The following is a 22,201-nucleotide window of genomic DNA, read 5'->3' on the forward strand; positions in this document are numbered from 1 at the left end:
AAGCCTTTTTTTACTTTCACCTAAGCTATTTGAATGAAAAAGTGGCCTCTGGAGGTCACTGGGTCCAACAGCTGCTCAGAGCAGGGCTGGATTTCAAGTTAGCCCAAACAAGAGAAGATTCTCCCTATTTTTCCTTCAGTAGGGAACCTGGGGCACAGAGCACTTCTGCTGCTCTCACCAAGCATCTCCAGAGTCTGGGGTGGGTTATCTCCTTCCCTTTCTTCTTCCTGATTTGCATTAGGTAGTAATCTCACATTTGCTGCCCCAAAGCCCCGTGCCTGCCATGTCAGAGAACAGAAGCTCTTCTCCAGCTGGTGTTTTAGTACGGCCCTGTTATGGGGGGACCAAAGAGGAGAACTGAATATCACAACCCTGCACACTCCAGGCTGAGCTGGTGGACACAGAGCCAAACCGTCTGGGCTGTGGGGTTGGAATTACCCTGATCAAGGGGGATCCTTGAGCAAGAGGCAGGGTGGCTTTCCACAGGGCTTCCCTAAAATATGGAGAGGTTGGAGCATCCTCCTTCCCCATCTGGAGCAAGAATGTGATTTGAGGGGTGGGTTTCAAAAGTCAAATGCAGTCAGCAATGAGGAACCGCGTTACACAGCGGTGTTAAAGGGCTCATCTGTATTGGAATGCAAAGGAAAAGGGGGAGGTGAGGTGGATTTAAAAGCACTTGAGTGGAAATAAATGACAGAAGTCACACTTAAGGGCAGCAAAGCTGACGGAATGCCATTCTGGCATAAAAAAGCAGAGTAAAACTACTGAAGTATTTAATGCTGCTAAGAAGGACTAGCACCTCTCACCTGTGATAAAGATGTTGTCATTGTCTGCTTCAGCATCTGGACAAACCTGTTTGCTAGCTGTCCTGTCACAGCCAGCTCTGGTCTGGCCTCAGGGATGTCACATGTGGTCTCAGGGACATCACCCTGGCTTCTGGGTGGTAGGTGGGGGCTCAGAGCATAGCTCCTCCCAGCCTGTGAGGCAGGCACAGGGACTGCCACTGCCTCTTGGAGCATCCAGATCATGGCTTCTGGGGAAAGAAAATCAACCTCAGGGAAAAAGGAATTTAGAGCAGAGGTCTAAATGGTACCAAAACTCTGTGACCTGGGAGTTGTGTGCCAGTGACTGTAGCTTTTGGGTCATTTCCATTCCTGTGGTTGTGAATCCCCGTGGGATGCTCATCATGTGGTGCTTGGCAGAGATTGCCCGGCTCGTTGCATAGCCCAAGGGCATTATCCGTGCTTTTGGGATGGAAAAAGAGGATTTGTGGCATCTCCAGATGCTGAGACGGGAGAGCTGGAGGCAGTGCGGCCACCCTGGGGCTTGGCTGGGTGGCGTGTCTGTTACCGTGTTTTCCTGCAGATGTGGGATGTTTCAGCTCCGTGCAAGACAAAAAAGGGCAAAATCTTGTAAAAGAGGAGAGTGAGGCTTTGCTGAGCCTTCCCCAGCTCGCCTCTGCTCCCAGGCAGCACTTACTGCTGGGGAGGGACTCTAAGCTGGGACATCCCTTGGGAGGGGTGGTTGGTGTCCTTGCAAATATTTTATTTTTAATGACTCCTGCTGCCCTCCCTGACTCCAGGCTAAGCACATTTGTGTCTCTGTCTTCCCCGGAGCATCCCAGGGCTAGGAGGGATCTCATCCACCTCTCCTAATGGGGTTGTTCCTGCTTCTGGAGTGTGGGGTGGGGAGAGACAGCAGGATGAGGCACAGCTCTTCTGGCTCCTCTGCAGCTGCTGAGCTCATTTTTAGCTCATCATTTCAGCTCTGGAGCTGGTGGAAGGCAGTTTGCAAGGCTGCATTTCAGGGGTGAAAATTCATAGCCATGTTTTCTGGGCTGTGTCGTGCCAGCGCACTGTTTGCCACGGTAGTGGCAGCATCCTGTGTGGCTGGGATTATGGCTGCACAGAGGGGACAACCATGGGAAAACACCAGGTTTTTTTTAAAGCAACTCTTTTTCTTTCAGATTGGAAGCTTGGAAGACTACTACCACTTTCACCACAGCAAGACCTTTAAGCGCTCGACCCTGAGCAGCCGGGGGCCACACAACTTCCTCCGCATGGACCCCAAGGTACTGGGCAGCCCAGGGTCACCCCCCAGCCTCTTTGGAGACTGCTGGGATGGAGGTCTTGACTTTATCCCAGAGGAGCCCATTGGCTTGGTTTGGGTCAAGCATGAGCCCAAGCATCTTGCAGCAGCGTGTTATCCCTGAACCACAGCCCTGTGCATGCTCAGGGTGACTCACTGGACACGGGGACATCGATCGGCCATGAAAAGTACTCAGAAGTGGCTAAATGTTAACATCTGCCTGAAAGCCAGAGGGAAGAAAAGAGGGGGGAAAAGCCTTCCGGGATAGAAAGGCTGTTGCATGCTTAGGGTGTTGATCCAGTTGCCACAACACTTGCTGCCTCAATGGTTGCTATGTGTGAAATCCTTGGCAGTGGCTCTGCATTGCTTTTTCCTAGAGCAAGCACCCGAAGGGATTTTCAGTGCAGCTGAATTGATAAAAGTAATGGGAGGTGGAGGGAAGGAAGGGACCAAGGGGGAGCTGGGATTGGGGCGGTAAGGAAGGGCTTTCCTCCACCCTCAGCTCCTGCCGGCATCTGAGCCCTGTGAGATGCTCCTTCTGCAGAGCAGGGGAAAGTTCAATGTGGTGAGGGTCTGGGTACTTTTAGGGGGAGAGGGGGAAATAGAGGCAGACAAAGTCTTGGTGAAGGTACACCTGCTGCAGCGAGCTGCTGGTGCTTGTACTGATGCCTGGCTACTCTTGGGATGCTCTTTCACAAGGCAGTGCAATCCTTCCCACCTGCATCCCTCCAGACGCAGAGAGCCATCCCGTTTTCCCCAGCCAGCCCAGCTTTCAGAGGGATTTGCGGTTAAACATTTGGACGGGCTCGGTAGCACACGTCTGAGGAGGCTCAGCCAGAGGACGCACACATGCGTGGCTGAGTTGCCGGTGAGGGTGCCCTGGAAGTGTACCAGGCTCAAACTAAAGCTGGTTTGCCCTCGGGAGATGCACAGGCATCCCAGCAGATGACGAATTCAGCCCTGCCATTGAAATACCTCCATTTAAATGAGTCTTGTTTGAATGCAAACCAAATCAATTGGCTTTAGTCTTTTTAACATTCACCTTGCCATGCTCTATGGACTGCCAGCAACAGCAATTAGCTCCTCTTCTCCTAATCCTTCCTTATCACTCAAAGTTCGAGACCTCTTGGCATGTGTTATGTTTCCCCCTTCTCCCATCCGCTTTTGCAAGTCGTTTTGGAGATGTCTGGGCATTTGGCTGGCAGCAGCTTAGCATGCCAGACACAGCCAAAACATCACTGTGAGGCAGGAGCCATCAGCTGGAGTAGAAATCTTGCAGAAATCCCCAAGCCCCAGCAAAATCCAATCCTTTGCAGATGTTGGGTGGTTCATGCCTTCCAGGGGCTATTGTTCCCAGCGCTGTTGTTTATCAGTTCACTCTGCTGTGGGGGTTGGTGGTGTGAAGACCAGGTCCTGAAAAGAGGCTCATGGCCAAGTCCTCTGTCTTGAGGGTGGCTGAGGAGAGGCAGACCCAGTGAACATACAGCAGCACCTGGAGTCTTCTTGCCTCCCCTCTTTCCTCAAGAGACCCCTGCAGCCCCTGCTTGGGGCTGATATGAGCCAAGCAAGGTGGCAGGTGATGGAGAGATGTGGCAAACCCAGCAATTCTGGGGACGTGTCGTGATGACAAGTCTTAGAGGGGCAGTGGCATGCAGAATGGGGTCACACTGTGTTGTGCCACCCCTCATATGGGCTCACCTTGCAGCTCACATCACCATAAACTTTCATAGCTTGCTGGTATGCTCCTGTTGGTTCTTGCAGTGCTTACTACTTCAGCCTCGCTACTCTGGTCTCTCAGTTCTCACTAGAGGATGTCACAGCTTCAGCCTCTGTTCCTTTGGACATGCACCTCTCCACCTTACTTATTTCTGCTGGGCAAATATGCTGGAGCCATTTTGTTTGTCATAAAATCACAGAACTGTTTAGGTTGGAAAAGCCTTTTAAGATTACCTAGTCCAACCATTAACCCACCACTGCCAGGTCACCTCTAAACCATGCCCTTAAAGTGCCACCTTCCCAGGCTCAGGCATTATCACTATACCCAAAGACTTCTTTCCTTTATACTCAGGATTTCTCCCCTTGCAATTTGTTGCTCCTCAAATCCTTTTGCAATGCATCTCCACCTCTCTGACCACCTGGGTCCCGTCAGAGAAATGAGTAGCTTCAAACTCCTCCCCTCTTGGCCAGACGACACTGGCAAGTGTGTGGTCCTGCATCTCTGTTGTAATTCCTGCACATCCATCGGAAACAATCAAGCTATTGCTTGTCTGGAGCTGCAGAGGGAGTTGTGTCCTTGCTGTGCTGGGTACTGGATTTGGTGGAGCGACCCTGGGGCATCACCTACTGAAAACCTCAAAGTAAGGGGGGAAATGAAGAGCTGTCGCTGTTCCCTGCCTCCTCACAGGGTCCTTGGGTGCCATGCAAGGTCACCATGTTCTTCCAGCATCAGAGAGTCCCATCGTGGTGGGGGTTGGAAGGGACCTCTGGAGATCACCTAGTCAACCAGGGTTACCTGCAGTAGGTGGCTCAGGATCACATCCAGGAGGACTTCAAACCTCTCTAGTGAAAGAGATAATTAGGGTATGGAGGGATGGAGCTCAGGCCTGTCTTGCAACAGTTTTTGGCCATTTCTAGTAGCTAAAAGACTTCATTTATTCTTTTTTGTATTTTTTTTTTTTTAGTTCTGAGGTTTTCCCCCACCCCAGCTGTGTGATGTAAGTTGATCCAGTTTCACAAGCTGTGGGATCCATTGCAAGGGATGCCCCAGGCTCCTTCCCCCACACTTGCTGTCATCCCACACCAGCCGCATCAATTTAGCAACCCCTCCTTGAAATCAGTGCCATCAAACAGCTGAGTTCTCCGGGTCCACCCAAGACTCCTCCACCAGCTCCCAGCTGGCAGTGCTAGAGTTGACTGGGAGGTTGATTGAGGTGCAGACACCCCCCAGGAGGCACCACAGTTCCTGGCAAACCTCACAAAATCCCACATCTTCCACGGTTCCTGCATCTAATAAAGCTCCAGGGCAAGGCAATAGCTGTGGCTCAGACAGAGAGACCCACAGTAGTGCTGCCAGGGAGAGCTGTTTGAGAAGAGATGCTGGAATCTGGGCCATATCCTCCAGTTGATGTGTGTGTGCTTATCTATTTATTTAACTGCACCCTTAAGTTGTGTTTTTGTTTCCAACACTTACATCCAGTGTGCTAGTTTGAAGCTAGCTAGAATGTTTTGGTGAGAAGGATTAGATCACAGGCTGTGAAAGTGACACAGTGGTGATGTCTACTTCACTCATAGGCTTGCTGAGAGGTATAAGAGCAAGAATCCAAACATAGATAAGGGAATCACTCTTTGTCTGGGCTGTGGGCTGCATTTCTCTCTAACCTCACCTTCCATCTCTGATTAATCCACTTGCTTCCTAACCCCTCTGGCCGACCCTCCATTCTTCCTTGGGGTACAAAGCAACATCTGGGGTAAGGTTGAGAGGGGTGGGAGAAGGTGGAAGGGTGGTTGGGAGCCCCTCTGGGGACTCAGGTTTCTGGGAGGGCTGTCGTGTTTCTGTATTACCTTTTACCTTGTCTATTTCTGTCTATAACTGTATATACTGTAAATATCTGCTTGTATATTGTGCTAAGCTCTAAATATAAGCTTCACTCAAATTTCCAGAGCTGGCTGAGTCTAGTCTGGGTGATTTCCAAACTGTGTGTGTGGGGGGTGTGGGGTGGGTAACACCCAAACCACCACATCCAGCCTTTTATGAGCAAAGCAATCTGCTGTTGTCAGCCAAGGGAACTCATTTTTCTATGCAATAGATTTTATTTTCCTTTCAGCAGCTTTTTTTTTTCCCTTTAATATATATATGTTTAGGCTGGCAACTGTCAGGTGTTTTGATCTCCAAAGCTCCCCATCCACTTCCACCCAAGGCAGCAAGCTACAAAGCATGCAAGAGGAGCTCGGTTCAGCTGATGGCTTCACATAAACGAGCCCCACAGAAACCTGCATTGGGGATTTTTTATTCTTTTCATTACAAAACCCTTAGCCCTAGGAACAGGCACATCCCTGTGAGCAGCTCAGCCATTCCCTAAAGACCTCAAGCCAGAGGGAAGAAAGCGCCTGGTAGGGAGGGATGTGTCACAGAGCCCTGCCAGCTCATCAGCCGATGCTTCCCTTCTGCCCTCAGCACCAGCGTGCGGGAAGGCTTGGTCTGTAAATCTCTTCTGCAATCTATTTCCAGCACCTGGGGTTTCACCTCCATGCTGAAGGAAGGAGAGCCCTTGCTGTGGGCAGTAAAGGGTCTGGAGGGGGAAACACTGACCAAGGACAAGATGTGGCTGCTCCCAAACCATCGCCATTGGCAGGCACGCACCAGCGTTTCCCAATCCTGGCCTTTTCCGGCTCATTTCCCGTTTGATCTCCTCTCGTGTCATGCCCCAGCAGAAAGCAAACAAATGTCAGAGTGGTCGGCCCCAAGGCCACCCTGCCCGCAGCCAGTGCCAGAAAAGCCTCTCTGCAGTGGGCCACGTCCCCTGAGGGCTGCCGTGGCTGTCCTATGTTTGTGGGTTACAGGGGTAGTGCTTGGGGGGGAGCCCCCAGGTTTATGATTTGACCAGCAGCTGGAAGGAAGAGCAGCTCCAGAGCTGGGCGCTGAAGTCACCGCACTGAGCTGCGGCTGCTGCCTCCTGGCCAGGGACAGGACTGGCCCCGGGCTGAAGCCAAGCACCTGAGCCTCCTCCAGCGCTTTGCCTAAGCACTGAAGTATGTGGTTGGTGTCCAGCGGGACCCCAGCGCGTGCTGCAGGGCTGGCCGGGGCCAGGGGGGCTCAGACACGTGCTGGGAGGTGACCTTATTTGTGCTGAAGGGTTTTGCTGAGCCCTGGCTTGGAGCCCACAGGGAGCTGAGCTCAGTCTGTCTGTCTGTCTGCCCAGCCTTCCCCCCTAAGCCGTGGCTGCTCTCTCCGCAGCAGCTCTGGCTGAGGACACTGGATTCTGCTGGAGCGTGGAATGGCTCCAGGCTGCGGTTCAGGCTGCTCCCGTGTCAGTGGGCGATGCTGGGCTCTGTGCCCATGGGTAGTACCTTGCTCTGCGTCCACAGGCAGTGCCAAGCTCTGAGTCCACAGGAAGTGCCAGGCTCTGTGTCCAAGAGTGATGCTAGGATCTGTGTCCATTAGTAATACCTGTCTCAGTATGCATAGGCAGTGCCAGGTGCCCAGGGCTGATGCCAGGCACTCTGCCTGCAAGCAATGCTGGGTTCTGTAATCAACGGATGGTGCCCAGCTTCGTGCCTGTGGGCAATTCCAGGCTCTGTGCCCACAGGCAATTCTGGGGTCTAGGCTTACAGATGATGCCTACTTCTGTGCCCATGGATGATGCTGACCCACAGCTCTCTTGCAGGTGGACTGGCTGCAGCAGCAGGAGGTGAAGCGGAGGGTGAAGAGGCAGGCCCGGGGCGAGCTGCACGCTCTGCCCTTCAATGACCCGGTGTGGCCCAACATGTGGTACCTGGTGGGTATCTCTCCACTGCTGCCCTGGGAGGAACCTGTTGCTTTGAAGGAGGGCTGATGTATTTTAATCAAACACATCACCAACCTTTGCTCAGCACAGCCAGTGATGAAACACCTTCATGGCAGAGATGGACACCTGGGGAGGAGCAATGCCATGCACCAGGATAGATTAGGGGGTGACCTGCTGGAAAGCAGCTCCACGGGAAAGGACCTTGTAGTCCTGGTGGACAATAAGTCATCCATGGGACAGCAATGTGCCCTTGTGGCCAAGAAGGCCCACAGTTTCCTGTGGTACATTAAGAAGTGTGGCCAGTAGATCAAAGGAGGTTCTCCTCCCCACTCTGCTGTGTCCTGGTGAGACCACATCTGGAGTATTGTGTCCAGTTCTGGGCTCCCTAGTTGAAGAGGGACAGAGGCATGCTAGAGAGTGACCAATGGAGGCAAGTAGGACATTGAATGGATGAGGAGAAGCTGAGAGAGCTGGGGCTGTTTGGTCTGGAGAAGACTGAGAGGAGATCTCATTAATGTTTACAAATATCTGAAGCTGGGTGTTGAGAAGGGGCAGGTCTGTTTTCACTGGTGCCCAGCAGTAGGACAAGGGACAACAGACACAGACTGGAATGCAGAAGCTCCATCTTGGCATGAAGGGTGCTGGAGCTCTGGAGCAGGCTGCCCAGAGAGCTTGCAGTCTTCTTCTCTGAAGACTTTCAAGACCTATCTGGCTGTGATCCTGGGTGATGCAGGGCATTTGGCTGGATGATCTCCGGAGATCCTTTCCAACCTCTCCCATTCTGTGGCTCTATGTGTGTGGCAGCAGGATTTCAAAACCAGGAACTGATAGAGAGGAGAGCCTGGTTTGAAGTGTTTCGCCATCATCAGCCGCCCCTCCTTCTGCTCTGCGCAGCAAAGGCTCGGGAGCAGCTCTGCTGCCTTTTACCCATCCAAGAGCTGCAGCCATTTGGTTGCAATACCATTTTTCTCCTGCCTGCTCCATCGATCTGTGTTTGACAGGGAAATTCATTGGAAATTAAGCACGGAAAGGAAAGGAGCCCTTCAAAACTGACGAGCCTGCAGTATTTCCATTCCCATTCCTGAAATGGAAAAGAAAAACAGGGAGATAGCGTTGCCTGGATTAACTGCTGCTGGCTGACTGTGATCAGTGGAGCCAAGTTAGAACAAATCTAGGAGCTGTATGGCAGGGGCTGGGATGTAAATACATTTTTCTGGTTGGTTAAACGGGCTCCCAGCCTGGCTGCTCTCTTAGATGGGCTGAAATGAGGGCTGCAGCCCTTTTGCAGCTGTGCTTTTCCCACCCCGTAGCACTGCAGCGATAAGAACAGTCGCTGCAGGTCGGAGATGAACATCCTGGCAGCCTGGCAGAGGGGCTACACTGGCAAAAACGTGGTGATCACCATCCTTGATGACGGCATAGAGAGGAATCACCCCGACCTCCTGCAAAACTATGTGAGCTGGGGGCTGGGGCTGGATGGGTGGAGATGGACAAGCTGAGGATAAATGTGCTGGGGATGGGTGGTCTTGAGATGGATGAGCTGAGGATGGGTGGGCTGGAGATGGATGAGCTGGGGCTGGCTCTCACAGTGAATTAATTTCTCGAGAATTTCAGTGTGTAAACACAGCTTAGGTCTGTGCATTGGCAGATTGGAAGGAAAAGGGCTTTTTTAAAAAGCTGGAGATGTTTTTAAGAAGGAAATGAGGTTTTTAGTCGAGGGAGTTTGGGGGGAACCTCCCTTTGCAGCTGCCTGGGAAGCAGCCACCTCCCTCTGGCTCGCCAGGGCAGAGTCAAAACCCTGCATGAACCTGCTCAGCTCCAGCTCAAACCCTAAATGGCCATGGTGATGGTGGGACAGCGCTGGGCAGCCAGCAGGATTTGGGGTTTGCTGGAACTGTCCCCACGATAGCAGGACGTTTCCCTTGGGAAAGAGACAGGCTTGCAGCACCAATCTACTCACCCTGAGCAAACAGCGAGAAACTAAGGAGAAAATGGCATGTCCTGCCTGTCTCGGCTCCACTGGCCACCACAGTAGCTGCAGGTGACACAGGACCACACCACTGCCAAGGCCACGTTGTCCCACACTGTGCTGGTGAATGAATCTAATGGTGACAACGTTTTCAGGACCCTCTCGCAAGCTACGATGTCAATGGGAACGACCACGACCCGACTCCGCGCTACGACGCCAGCAACGAGAATAAGTACGTGATGCTGAGTGCCAGGGAGATGGTGCCTGTGTGGTCAGGGTCTGTGGGGGCCCCCAGGGCTGAGTGTGCCCTCATGGGGTGACTTCCAGGTCCATTGGCCTTTGCCTCTCCCAGCACTGAAGAGGACACAGGGTTATGGGCTTGGCACAGAGCTGTTGTCTAATGCAGATCCAGCCTGTGGCAACTACCCTGGTTGCTAATGAAGCTTTAAGCCAGGGATTGATGCACCAGGGAGTTCCTCACAGTGTTTGAGGATTACACTGTGAGGCTGGGTGGCTTAGATGTTGAAGCTTGGATGCACTTTCTGGGCTTCAGTTAATGCAGGATGGGCACACAGTGGCACATTCCCATGTGCATGGGAATACAAACAGCAGCTTGAATTTAGGTATAAAAGCAAAGAGCAAATCGTGTTTGGCAGAAAGATGCAGAGAGCAAGTTTCATTGGGTGCAAAAAGCAGAGAGTAAGTTGGGCCAAGGTGCAAGATGCAAAGAGAAGTTGCATCTAGGTGCAAAGAGCAAGTTGCATCTAGGCGCCAGATGCAAACAGCAAACTGCTTTCTGCCTTAAGTTTCCTTGCTCTGGATTTTGGGTAAGGGCTCTGTGGTTCTTTGAGTGCTTTGGTCCACTGCTCTGACCTCAGGGCTGTTTGCTGGGTGCTGGGTGGCTGGAGGGATCTTTGCCATGGGCTGATGGGAGTCTCTCTCTGCAGGCACGGCACTCGCTGCGCAGGGGAGGTGGCAGCAGCGGCGAACAACTCGTACTGCATCGTGGGCATCGCCTACAACGCGCGCATTGGAGGTGAGGCTGGCGCCTGCCTGCAGCTCCCCTGCCCTTTGCTGTCCCCCTGTGCGACCGTGGTCATCCTGGTCCTACTGACAGGCTCCTGGGGTGGGTGGTGGGATGCTGGCCCCCTAGATATTGTCAGGAGAGCATCTCCTCCTTGGTGCCACAGCTGCAGGGAGCTCCAGTGGGGCTTGCAGGAGCATGGGTGACACGGAGTGCAGAGGGCTCCCACTTGATGTATTTTGGGGTGGAAACCTTCTGCTTGGACTACATGCTTGCCAGGAGGATATAGGAGGATCAAGGTGTGGTGGCTTCATCCTAGAAGTCCACAGCTGCTCTCAGTGGGGCTGTGCTTGGGGCTGCTGTGGTTGGAGGTGATGATTTGGCTTCAGAACTGAAATTGCTCATTCATGAGATTGATATCTGCAGAAGAGCTTGCTCAGAGTGGGGGTTTTGGGGAGACTCCAAAATACCTTCATGAGGAAAACACTGAGGAGGTGGAGGTCTGAAGCTGCATGGGGTAGAGGGACCTTTGCCAAGTCTCTCCAACAACACAGCATGTGGGAAGCAAACATATCTCTATCTTCAAATTGGAGCCCGATGGCAATTGGCATTACAGGGCTCATTGCCATTAGCCTAACTGGTTTTGGAGGCTGGTCTGAACTGAGGCTGCTCTGTGCTGCTGAGGAGGTGGAGATGTCAAGAGGGGTTAGGGGAAGGAGTGCAGTGTCCCTTCTGCATGGCTGGTGGGACCAAGCAGGGGGAAGATGCCTGGAGCTGGGTCCTTGCTGGGCATTTTAGCTCCATCTCACAGACAGCTGGAACAGTACAGAGGATTTTACTGCAACCTACCACCCCATGCTGGGAGATGCCACTGTCGAGAGCATGGACCCAAGCACCTTTGGGTGACTTGAGGGCTAAATTCCTTCTCTCAGAATGTTCATCCTGACTGTACAAGAAGCATCTTTTGTTATGGTTCTGCCTTTCTGGAATAGGTGCCAGTGGGGAGTCCTGCTCCTGCCTGAGCACTGTCAGTGGTTCCCCGTGCTGGAAAAATCCCCTAAGGGAAGAAATAACTCTGGGAAGGGTGAATGGGGGAGTGGCAGGGGCTGTGGAAAGGCTGCAGCATCCCATCCCTGATGGCCTCTTGCCTCTAAAATAAAAAAAACATCTCCAAGCACACACCAAGCAGCAGCAGAGCATGGCAAAGCTCCCAGAGGGAATTCAGGCAGTTCTGCATCCTGCAGGATCAGGCAGTTGCCTTCATGCTCCTTTTCAAGCCCATTTCTCTGCAGCAGCCGTGCAGTCAAGCATTACGTCTTGGCTTTATAACAATCCATGAGGTCTCGTTTTAATTTGCTCCCTTTAATGAGTGCCTTGCCTTGGGGGTGTGCTGGGGAGGTGCTGAGTGAGACAGGGCACCTGGCAGAGGGCTGAAGGCCATAGGCTTCCTGCAACAGGAAGAGGGAAAACAAAGTCCATAGGCATATGAACTTTGGGATGGTGGAGGGAAATGCTGCAGTGAGAGTGATGTGAGATGGATTACAGAAAGAAAGTAGCGATTAATGAGCACAACTTGCTGGGGAAGTCCATTTGTCACACTCTGAGAGCTACCATCTAATTTTACTGGCTGCTCTTCACTGCTCTTGCATTGCTTTTCATTTGCTCTGAGCAAAACACATTGCTGCTCAAGAAACAAAAAGGGCTCGTGCCATTCCTCCTCTTCCTCCTTCTCTCCCCTCTCCTTAAGCACTCACTTTAAAGGCCAGAATTGCTCCTTCCTCATCAAAGAGCTCTTTTATTTTGCAGCATCCTTCCCTGCTCCCTTCTGCTCCCTGTTATTTATCAAGAAGTTCCTGCATCATGGGTGGTTGTCACTGTGCTGGCTTTGAGGTGGCTATAGGCTGGCTTTGGGTTGACTCTAGGCTGACTCTGAGTTGGCTTGGAGCAGCTTTTGACTGACTTTGACCTAAATTTGGGTTGGCTTTGAGCTGCTTTGGGCTGACTTTGACCTAAATTTGGACTGGTTTTGAGCTAAATTTGGATTGGCTTTGGGCTAACTTAGACTTGACTTTGGGCTAACTTTGGGCTGGCTTTAGGATGACTTAGACCTAACTTTGGGCTGACTTTGAGCTAAATTTGAGTTGTCTTTGGGATGGATTTTAGGTGGCTGTGGGCAGTTTAGGGCAGACTTGAAGATAAATTTGGGTTTGCTATGGACTGATTTAGACCTGACTCGGAGCTAACTTTGATCTGACTTTGGGCTCACAGATGAACATGCCCACATTTAGCAAGCACTAAAAAGAATCCCTTGGTTGGTTTTACTTGCTGCACTGCAGTCAAGCACAGCTCAGACACCAGGCTTGGCTTTCCACCCCTTCTCCTCGTGTTTTCTTGTTAACATGACACAGAGAGGAAGTTTTGGGAACTGCTCTGCTCCCTGGCTTTATATTTCTAAGCTTGTTTTTGGCTGGTAAGGGGCAGTGTCGGAAAGAGGTATTTGAGTTGACTGGTGTCCAGAGTGCAGCTGTTAAGGACATCTGCCTGCATTTGTTTGCTTTAAGAAAAATCCATGTGGAAGGGGAAGTGCATTTTTATAAGCCAGACTCTCCCTGGTTGGCAAAATACAATGCTGAAATTTCCATCACCTCTTTTCCTGGAAGGGCTGGTTCTGGGCAGCCTCTTGGAGTGCCCAGCAGCCTCTGCCTGCCGTGTGGAGGAGGTAATTCAGGAGGACAAGGGCAATGGGGAGCAGAGGGAGTTGCCACTCTCATTACAGCAGTTGGAGGCTGGGGATGAGCAGGTCTCTTCGAGAGAGCTGTTGAGCTTTGCCTGTGAACCGCTGTGGCCAGCCAATCTACACATGCCCAGGTGGAAGAGAGTGAGATTATCCCAGGTGGCCTCATTGGCCCACCATGGGTTGGAGTCTTGGCTCGGATTCTGGCTGTGCAAATCATGGCCTGGGGCTTCTCCTGGGCCTTCTCCCCATCCTGGGCACCGCTGGCATCAGTTAGGTAGCGATGAGGTTGCAGAATGGTCACAGTTATTCCCATTCATGGCCAGAGGCTTCACCCCATCTTTGTGCCCAAAACTGTCCACGAGTGTTCAGGAAACACCAATACCTTCCAGATGGAGAACAATTTAGCTAAAGAATTAAAAGGGAGCAAAAAAAGGTTCTTAGGGGGGGGCTTTGCTGCCAGGGAGTACAGCACCACTCCCACTGCCCACTGAAGGAAAGTTAGCAAATGTTAATTTTAACCCCTCCCTCTCCATCACTTGCCTTGGAGCCAACAACACCCAGAACTTCCCAGGCAGCTTCCCAGCACGCCGCTGCCGGGCTCCTTAGCACGCGGGGCCGTGGGCTGAAGCCACTGCAGGCTGCCGGAGCTGTGCGCTCTGCGCCGCCTCTAACAAAGCCCCTTGACTGCAATCCTCACACTTCCATCCAAGCCATCGAGCCCTAATGTCTGATGTTTTTGTGCTTTTAGGCATTCGTATGTTAGATGGCGATGTAACAGATGTTGTTGAAGCGAAGTCGCTTGGCATCAGACCCGATTACATTGACATTTACAGCGCGAGCTGGGGGCCAGATGATGATGGGAAGACAGTTGATGGACCTGGTCTATTGGCCAAACAGGCTTTTGAGCATGGCATTAAAAAGGTGTGCATCCTGCAGCGCCCAGACGCGCTCGCCCTCCTCCTCCTGCCCCCTGGGGAACGCATGCCGGGGCCGCAGCCGGTGCTGGCCCCGAGGCGATGCCAGCATTAGGGCTGGGGGCGGGGGGGAGTGAATCATCTCTAAGTTTTCCTAGTTTTCCCCAGTGTCCCTAAGAGCTCTGGTGGATTTTACAGCTGAGGGTGGTGACAGAGGGAGGTGCTCAGTGATGGCTTGGCCCTGGAGAGACCCCTCAGTGTGGCTGGCCCTAGCAGTACCCTTTGGCATGGCTGGCCACTGGGCAGAGCTCTGGCAAGGACAGGCAGTCGCCAGGTGGTGTTGCAAAGCTCTGCTGGACCGAGAAACACAAAGTGGGTTTTAGGAGGTGACTTTGCACCTCAAAAAGACCCCTCCTGGTGCTAGTGTGGAGGCAAGCAGCCACTCCCCCTGACATTTCCATTCCCTCTCCTTTGATCTCCCCAAGCTCCCAGTATCCTGTCACATCAAATTTAGCTTCTCCCAGAATGTGTGGCTGTGTCATGGCCACGTGACATATGATCGAGTCATGGGGGTGCAGGTAAAAACCAGATTATTGTGCCTGAAGTCCTCTAGAGAGAGGGTTCAGCTGGCAACACACATGATTGGCAGCTGTCAATCCCTGCTGGGGATGCCCCAACCCTCCCACAGCCCTTCTCTTTTAGGGTGCTTTAAAAGAAAACCAATATTTGCTACTGGATAAAAAAAAAAACCAACACTTTCTTGGCAGCTCTGCAAGTGCCATGGGTAAGTGTCCTGGTGCCTCAGGTCTCTGCAGGGGTGCCCCCCATGTGCTTTGGCCAGTTTGGGCTTGAGGTTTTGCCACCAGCACTCCGAAGTTGGGCTTGGAAAGCTCTCTGCTTCTTCCCTGCCTCTCCTGCCTGTGCCTGCAACAGGCTGGGACCGAGGGTGGCCGTGGGTCAGGGCGACGCTGCCTGTTATCTGCAAAGAGGGTGGAGTGGCTTTCCCACTATTTACTGCATTTCCTGCCAGGGCAGTCAGCCTGCTGAGGAACCCACTGAAGTGCTGGGCAGTTCACAACGTGGAAACACCAAGAACAAGCTGCTTTTCAGACTTTATTTTCCCGTGGGGATCAGGGTACTTGCCCAGCACGGCCCCGCTGCTTGGGGATGCTTGTTTCTATGGCCCGGATGCCACCCGTGTTTGCAGCAGCTACTATCCTGCAGGCACAGCTCTCAGCTCCTGGCTTGTCTGTAAACAACAAGGGGAGCTGCAAGCAGAGAGTTAGCCACCACCTCTAGCCCAAGCAAAGAGCTGCAACTGAGTTATAAATCCTTAAAATTGAGTTTTTAATGGAAACATTAAAACAACCGTTATCTATTAGCGATAGCACGGCACTGGGGTCCTTTGTCATCTTGCTGCTTGCTCTTCCAGCCACACCTTATTAATTCCCGAGCTAACGAGGAGAAATTTATCTTTGTTATGCCAAACTGCAGGAGCAGGGAGATGCTCTGCCTCCCACATCCAACTGATATGCTGCTGGAATGAGCTGGATCATCCCCAGCCTTGGCCAGGGAGGGGTTCCCTGCTTTTAAGTGATTACTTGTTTTAAGTGTTGTCCAGATCCAGGTTTTATAGCAGCTAGGAAGCTCCTCACTGGGTGGCATTGGCTGAGAAGGATGGCAAATGAAGCAAGCTGAGGGTTTGAGGTCTGCTCAGGACACACCTTGAGTGCTGTGTCCAGTTCTGGGCTCCTCAGTTCAAGAGAGATGTTGAGATACTGGAGCGTGTCCAGAGAAGGGTGACAAGGCTGGTGAGGGGCCTGGAGCTCAAACCCTATGAGGAGAGGCTGAGGCAGCTGGGGGTGTGCAGCCTGCAGAAGAGGAGGCTCAGGGGTGACCTCATTGCTGTCTACAACTACCTGAAGGGAGGCTGTAGCCAGGTGGGATTGGTCTCTTCTGCCAGGCAACCAGCAACAGAACAAGGGGACAGAGTCTCAAGTTGTGCCAAGGGAGGTCTAGGCTGGATGTTAGGAGGAAGTTCTTCACAGAGAGAGTGATTGGCATTGGAATGGGCTGCCCAGGGAGGTGGTGGAGTTGCCATCCCTGGTGGTGTTCAAGCAAACACTGGCTGAGGTAATTAGTGCCATGGTCTGGTTGACTGGACAGGGCTGGGTGCTAGGTTGGACTGAATGATCTTGGAGGTCTCTTCCAACCTGATTGATTCTATGATTCTAAATGTTGGTTGTTGCTTGTTTGAGAGGGAAGGGAAAGTGTGGTTTTGCCCAGCCCGAGGGAGCTGCACTATGTGGTGGGTTCTTACTTTGCTAGAAGACGCTGTCAGGTGGTAGATGTGCATCACTGTACTGTTTTTTGTCTGCCTGCCTCTGTCCTTGTGCAACTGTGCTGGCTCCAAACTCACTTTCACCAGTTCAGCCCTGCCCAAGCGTGCCAGGGATGTGAGTTTGGACCAGCTTTTCTCAGCACTTGTGAGGTGTGGGATGTAAGGGAGGTTTGGGGTCCCTGTCTGCTGATCCCAGTTGGAATCACTGCTACGTTTTTGTAAGTTCTGTGCACTCAGTGCCTGGTTGTATTCCTCTGATTAACCACTTAGGAAGGCATGAGTCGCATGCAGGTGGGGCTTGTCTGATGAGATGAGTGGAAGCTGGTGAAGGGTCTGGAGAGCAGCTCTTGTGAGGAGTGGCTGAGGGAACTGGGGCTGCTTGGTCTGGAGAAAAGGGGGCTGAGGGGAGACTTTCTGGCTCTCTACAGCTTCTTGAAAGGAGGTTGGAGCAAAGTGGAGGTTAGTCTCTTCTCTCAAGTAACAAGTGATAGCAGGAGAGGAAACGGTCTCGGGCTACACGAGGTTTAGGTTGGATATGAGAAGAAACTTTCTCACTGAAGGGGTCCCCATCCCTGGAGGTGTTTTAAAGATGCAGAGATGTGGTGCTGAGGGATGTGGCTTTAGCCCTAGACTTGGTAGAGTTAGGTAAGAGTTGGACTCAATGATTTTAAAGGTTGTTCTCAGACAAAATAATTCACTAATCCTGTGATTTTAGAGTTGAAGTGCATGATGATCACTGCCTGTGCTGAGCATGTGGGCTGGGATGCTGCTGTCTCAGAGACCCAGGAAACCCTGGGGAGCAGGACTGGAGATGGCAGCAAGCAGGCTTGGTGGGCTGGTGAGCTGGGTTGAGCTCTGCACGATGTGGGGCAGGGCAATAATTCCCTTTGCAATTGCACTTTCTTCCTTGCAGAGCTCCAGACAGCTCTATTAAATCTTTGCTAGGGAAATACCCACCAGTTTGGCTGGAAGGCAGCCCAGATAATGAAAACTTTCATAAAGTAAGGAAGGAGGCTGACTTAGCTCCTGTATCCAGAGGCAGGGTCAGCTTGGAAGAGCCTCTACCCCAGGAGGAGGGCGAGACAGGTAATCAACCATCCCTCTCCCTCTGGCACTTCAAACCCACAGTAAATTCCATTGAATTCCTCCAGAGCAAAGCTTTATTATTATTATTATTATTATTTTATTTTTATTGTTGTATTATTATTATTGGAAGCCACTGCAAAGCAGTAAGAGGGAGGTAAACACCAGATCTGCCCAGGCTTAGAGCTGAAATCTCTCTGTGGCAGGAGTAGCCGTGGGGAGAATGGAGCTGCTCTGCCTCTGACGTGCACTTCCATCGCCTGCCAAGCCTGGCAGCAAGCCACCCTCCTCAGAGAGTCCTGCCCCATTGGGCAGGGAAGTGAACCAGCCACTTCATTTCCTGCCCCAAACCCCCTTGGGTCACCAAAATCCTCCCTGGGACTGCAGCACCCCCCTGGTTTGGGTTATGCCTGGGTGCCCTAGCAGTGGTTTTGAATGGAGCTGCACCATCGGCTTCCTTAGGGGCCCCTTGTTGGCATCACAGCCACTGCTGCTGGATGGGATTTTCCCCCAGCTCTGGGGAGGTCTGGGTGGTTGGCACACCCCTTCTGCCCCCCAGCTCCCCTTGGGCTCCTGCAGATGTACCTAGTGGGCTCCATCAGATGTTTCTGCCAAGTGATGGGAGTGGGGAGAAAAGGAGGGGTTTAGAAAACACAAAAACAAACAAAAGCAACCTGGAAGATAGGCCAGGAAAAGGTTTCTGCTGGTTTGGATGGGTTCATGAGGGGCTTTGTGGGGGTCAGGAGATGCAGGGTTTGGGGGGTTCCCTGTCAGTTCCCCCAGCAGGGCCATCTCTGCACCCCAGAAGGCACAAGGAGGGGTGTTACCTCCTGGTCCAAGGACTGTGGGCTTCACTCCCATGCAAGGTGCCAGACTCCCTGCTTCAGAGGACCTCCATCCTTGCAGGGAGACACTGCCTGTAAAACCTGGGCTGCCTGAATGCAGGGCAGGATGGGACTCACCCTTTTACCTTCACCAAAGCCTACATCCAGGCTCAAAAATCAGGCTTACCAACATCACCCCAGCACCAGGGAGGGCTGTGCCCTCCTCATGCCAAGATCATAGAATCTTAGAATCATTTCAGTAGGAAAAGCCCTCTAAGGTCGTTGAGTCCCCAGACCACTGTGGCCACCAAAGCATGCCCCAGAGTGTCATGTCTACACAGTTTTTTCAACACTTGAAGGCACAGTGACTCCACCACCTCCCTGAGCAGCCTGCTCCAATGCCTGACTACTCTTTCAGTGCCCTCTCAACCTGGACAAAGAACTCTTCTCACCTCCCACCCCTTCTTTGCCCACAGGGTCGCAGAGGTTTGGGGTCCATTTTCGTCTGGGCATCAGGCAACGGCGGCAGAGAGGGTGACTACTGCTCCTGTGATGGCTACACCAACAGCATCTACACCATCTCCATCAGCAGCACCACCGAGAACGGCTACAAGCCCTGGTACCTGGAGGAGTGTGCCTCCACCCTCGCCACCACCTACAGCAGCGGCGCTTTCTACGAGCGGAAGATTGTAAGTTCTGCCCCGGTGCTGGGTGAGGCAGCACCCCCTGGGTGTTCTCTGGGTGGTTGGGCTGCGTGATGGCTCAGTTCTAAGAGCCCACAGCCCTGCTTGTGCATTTTGACGTGGAGGCCAGCATTGCTGTGGTCCTTTGGAAGAGCTCTGGGGTGCAGTGCTTTCCCTGCTCCCTGGCTGGAAGGGCTGGAGGCTTGCAGAATCACACAATGTCAGGGGCTGGCAGGGAACTCGAAAGCTCACCCAGTCCACCCCCCCGCCAGAGCAGGAGCACCTATACTGGATCACACAGGAATGCATCCAGGTGGCTTTTGAATATCTCCAGAGAAGGAGACTCCATAAACCCCCTGGGCAGCCTGTTCCAGGGCTCTTTCACCCTCACAGTGAAAAAAATCCTCTTCGTGTTTAAATGAAACTTCCTGTGCCTCAGCTTCCACCCACTGCCCCTTGTCCTGTCATTGGGCATCACCCAGCAGAGCCTGGCTCCAGCCTCCTGGCACACACCCTGCACATATTTATAAACACTGATGAGTAACACCTGGGTAAATATTCATTTGTCCCCCAGAGTGCCTGCTCACTGTCCTGGGGTTACAATAAAGGGAGTTTGGAGGATTTTTAGCCTAAGAGATCAAAACGAGAGAGGATGAAGAAATCATGGAATGCCAGGTCAGAAGGGACCCCAAGGATCATCTGGTCCTACCTTTCTGGGTGATAGTGTGGTTGAAGTGAGCTGGATCAGCACCTTGTCAGGCTGAGTCTTCAAACTGCCCACCACTTCCCTTGAGAGAGAACTCCAATGTCTAACTGTTTTCATGGGGAAACATTTCCTTCCAGATTCCAATGGGAATCTCCCCAACAGTAATTTGTACCTATTACCCCTTGCGTTTTCCACGTGAGTCCTCACAAAAAAGGGAGTCTCCATCATCCTGCAGCCACCCCTCATGTACTCATACATGGTAACAAGCTGTCCCCTAAGCCTTCTCTCTTCTCAAGGCTGAGCAAACCCACTTCTCTCAGCCTTTCTTCATATGGCAGGTCTGACAGTCCTCTGATCATTCTGAAAGTGTTCAGCAGGGATGTGGCAACCCCAAAGAGGGAGTAGAGACTTTTTGGTGTGCAGGAATTGCCTGAGAGCTTGTGTACCAGCTACACCTTGCCTGCTGCCCAGGCTGCCTTTGCCCTGTCCCAGGAGCTGCTGTGGGCTTGTCACAGCAAAGTGTTCCATCACCAAGGTCCCTGTGCATCATCTGAACCTCGGGCAGTAAAACATGCCTCACCAGCAAGACCCCTTACCCAACTTGGGAGGGAATTTTCCACCCAATTTATTTGGTTGAAAAAAAAATGATTTTTTTCCCCTATAATTCGTGAGTGATTGGTTTGTCCCTTAAAACATTCACTGCCAGACACAACACAGAATCCAAGTTCCACCTTCATGATACTCAGGAGTGTTTGTGTGATCACAGGACATTAGGGGTTGGAAGGGACCCAAAGAGCTCATTGAGTCCAACCCCTCTGCCAGACCAGAACCATACCATCTAACACAGAGCACACAGGAACACATCCAGACAGGCCTTGAAAGTCTCCAGGGAAGGAGACTCCACAGCCTCTCTGGGGAGCCTGTGCCAGTGTTCTGGGACCCTTACAGTAAAGTTCCCCCTTGTGTTGAGGTGGATCCTCCTGTGCTGCAGCTTATACCCATTGCTCCTTGTCCTATCCAGGGAGCAGTGAGCAGAGTCTGTGTCCCCCCATCACTGACCCTCAGCCCTCAGATATTTATAGACATTTATTAAATCCCCTCTGAGTCTTCTCCAAACTAAACAGCCCCAGGTCCCTCAGCCTCTCCTCATCAGGCAGTGCTCCAGTCCCCTCATCATCCTCCTAGCCCTCCACTGGACCCTCTCCCTGTCCCTCTTAAACTGGGGACCCCATAAAAAAGGCTGAAGGCAGCACCAGCTCCAGCTGCTGGAGCATCACTGGCTTAAAAATGATCTTCCAGGAGCACCCTGGGGAGAAGCAGGGTGACACAAGTCCCTCTCCCCCCAAAAAATTCCAAGATTAACTCAAACCAGGGATCTTTCAAAAATGTAATCAACAGAGCATCTCTTTTCCAGCCTTCTCTCTCCAGGCTCTTGGTTCCCAAGCATTGTGCACTTCCCTGAAATGAAAAAAGCTGGAAATGCCTTTTTTTGACCCTTTTCCATTCCCCCTCCCCAAGAAAATGTCAATTCTTCCCCAGCACCAGGAGCTGCAACCTTTAAGGAAAGTAATATGGCACAGGTCAAAACGCACCCATGGGTGCCTGCCCTGCTAACACTAATCCATCCATGGTTTCTCCTCCAGCTGACCTGCAGCAAAACTGACTTCCCCCCCCAATTGTCACACAGTTTTTGCATCTTTAACCAAAGGGAAGTGCACGCAGAGATGTTTTCTAAAGCACCAAATGTAGCTGCAGCCCATTTTGGGGGGCACCCTGATGGCGTGGGAGTCATGGCAGGAGCTGGGTGTCCACAGGCTTGGGTCCTCACTGAAAGCATGCCAGGCAAAGCTGGGTGCTCAGTGAGGCAGCGTCCATGCCAGGAGCATCTCCAGCAGCCTCTCTCCCCGCAGGTCACCACAGATCTCCGGCACCGCTGCACGGATGGGCACACCGGCACCTCCGTGTCTGCCCCCATGGTTGCAGGCATCATTGCCCTGGCATTGGAGGCAAAGTAAGTGTAACCTCACCACCAGCTTGTGGGCACATATTTCCAAATTTAGTAGCTGGAAAGCAAAAGCAGAAAGAGAAAAGGTGGGATTTTGTTCCTTTGTTTTCCTGTCCTCTGGAGCAACTCAAAGCAGGGCAAAGTTATTGTAACACATTCCTCTTTGGCAAGGTTTGATAGCGGTGTCGGTTTGCATCTCATCTTCCTGCAGGGGTTTTGTTGAGCTAATTCTTCACTTGCTGCCACCTGTTGAAAAGTTGGGGTTGGTGAGATAAGTCAGGCTTCGTGTTTGGTGTGTTGAAACCACTGACAGCCGGCTCTAA

At 52.2% G+C, this 22,201-nt stretch overlaps 1 protein-coding gene across 1 annotated transcript in view; it reads left to right on the forward strand.

Annotated features, from left to right (window-relative positions):
• The window catches only part of PCSK6 (proprotein convertase subtilisin/kexin type 6), a 42,977-nt gene that overhangs the window by 4,842 nt on the left and 15,934 nt on the right, over nucleotides 1-22,201 (forward strand). The window contains exons 2-9 of the mRNA XM_064157981.1: nucleotides 1,967-2,071; nucleotides 7,473-7,583; nucleotides 8,903-9,046; nucleotides 9,717-9,793; nucleotides 10,509-10,597; nucleotides 14,071-14,243; nucleotides 18,961-19,173; nucleotides 21,784-21,884. Of these exons, the coding sequence (XP_064014051.1) occupies nucleotides 2,060-2,071; nucleotides 7,473-7,583; nucleotides 8,903-9,046; nucleotides 9,717-9,793; nucleotides 10,509-10,597; nucleotides 14,071-14,243; nucleotides 18,961-19,173; nucleotides 21,784-21,884 (920 nt within the window). The 5' untranslated portion in view covers nucleotides 1,967-2,059. The remainder of the gene's footprint in view (nucleotides 1-1,966; nucleotides 2,072-7,472; nucleotides 7,584-8,902; nucleotides 9,047-9,716; nucleotides 9,794-10,508; nucleotides 10,598-14,070; nucleotides 14,244-18,960; nucleotides 19,174-21,783; nucleotides 21,885-22,201) is intronic.

This window comes from Pogoniulus pusillus, chromosome 17 (assembly GCF_015220805.1).
Source record: "Pogoniulus pusillus isolate bPogPus1 chromosome 17, bPogPus1.pri, whole genome shotgun sequence".
Taxonomy (NCBI): Eukaryota; Metazoa; Chordata; class Aves; order Piciformes; family Lybiidae; genus Pogoniulus; species Pogoniulus pusillus.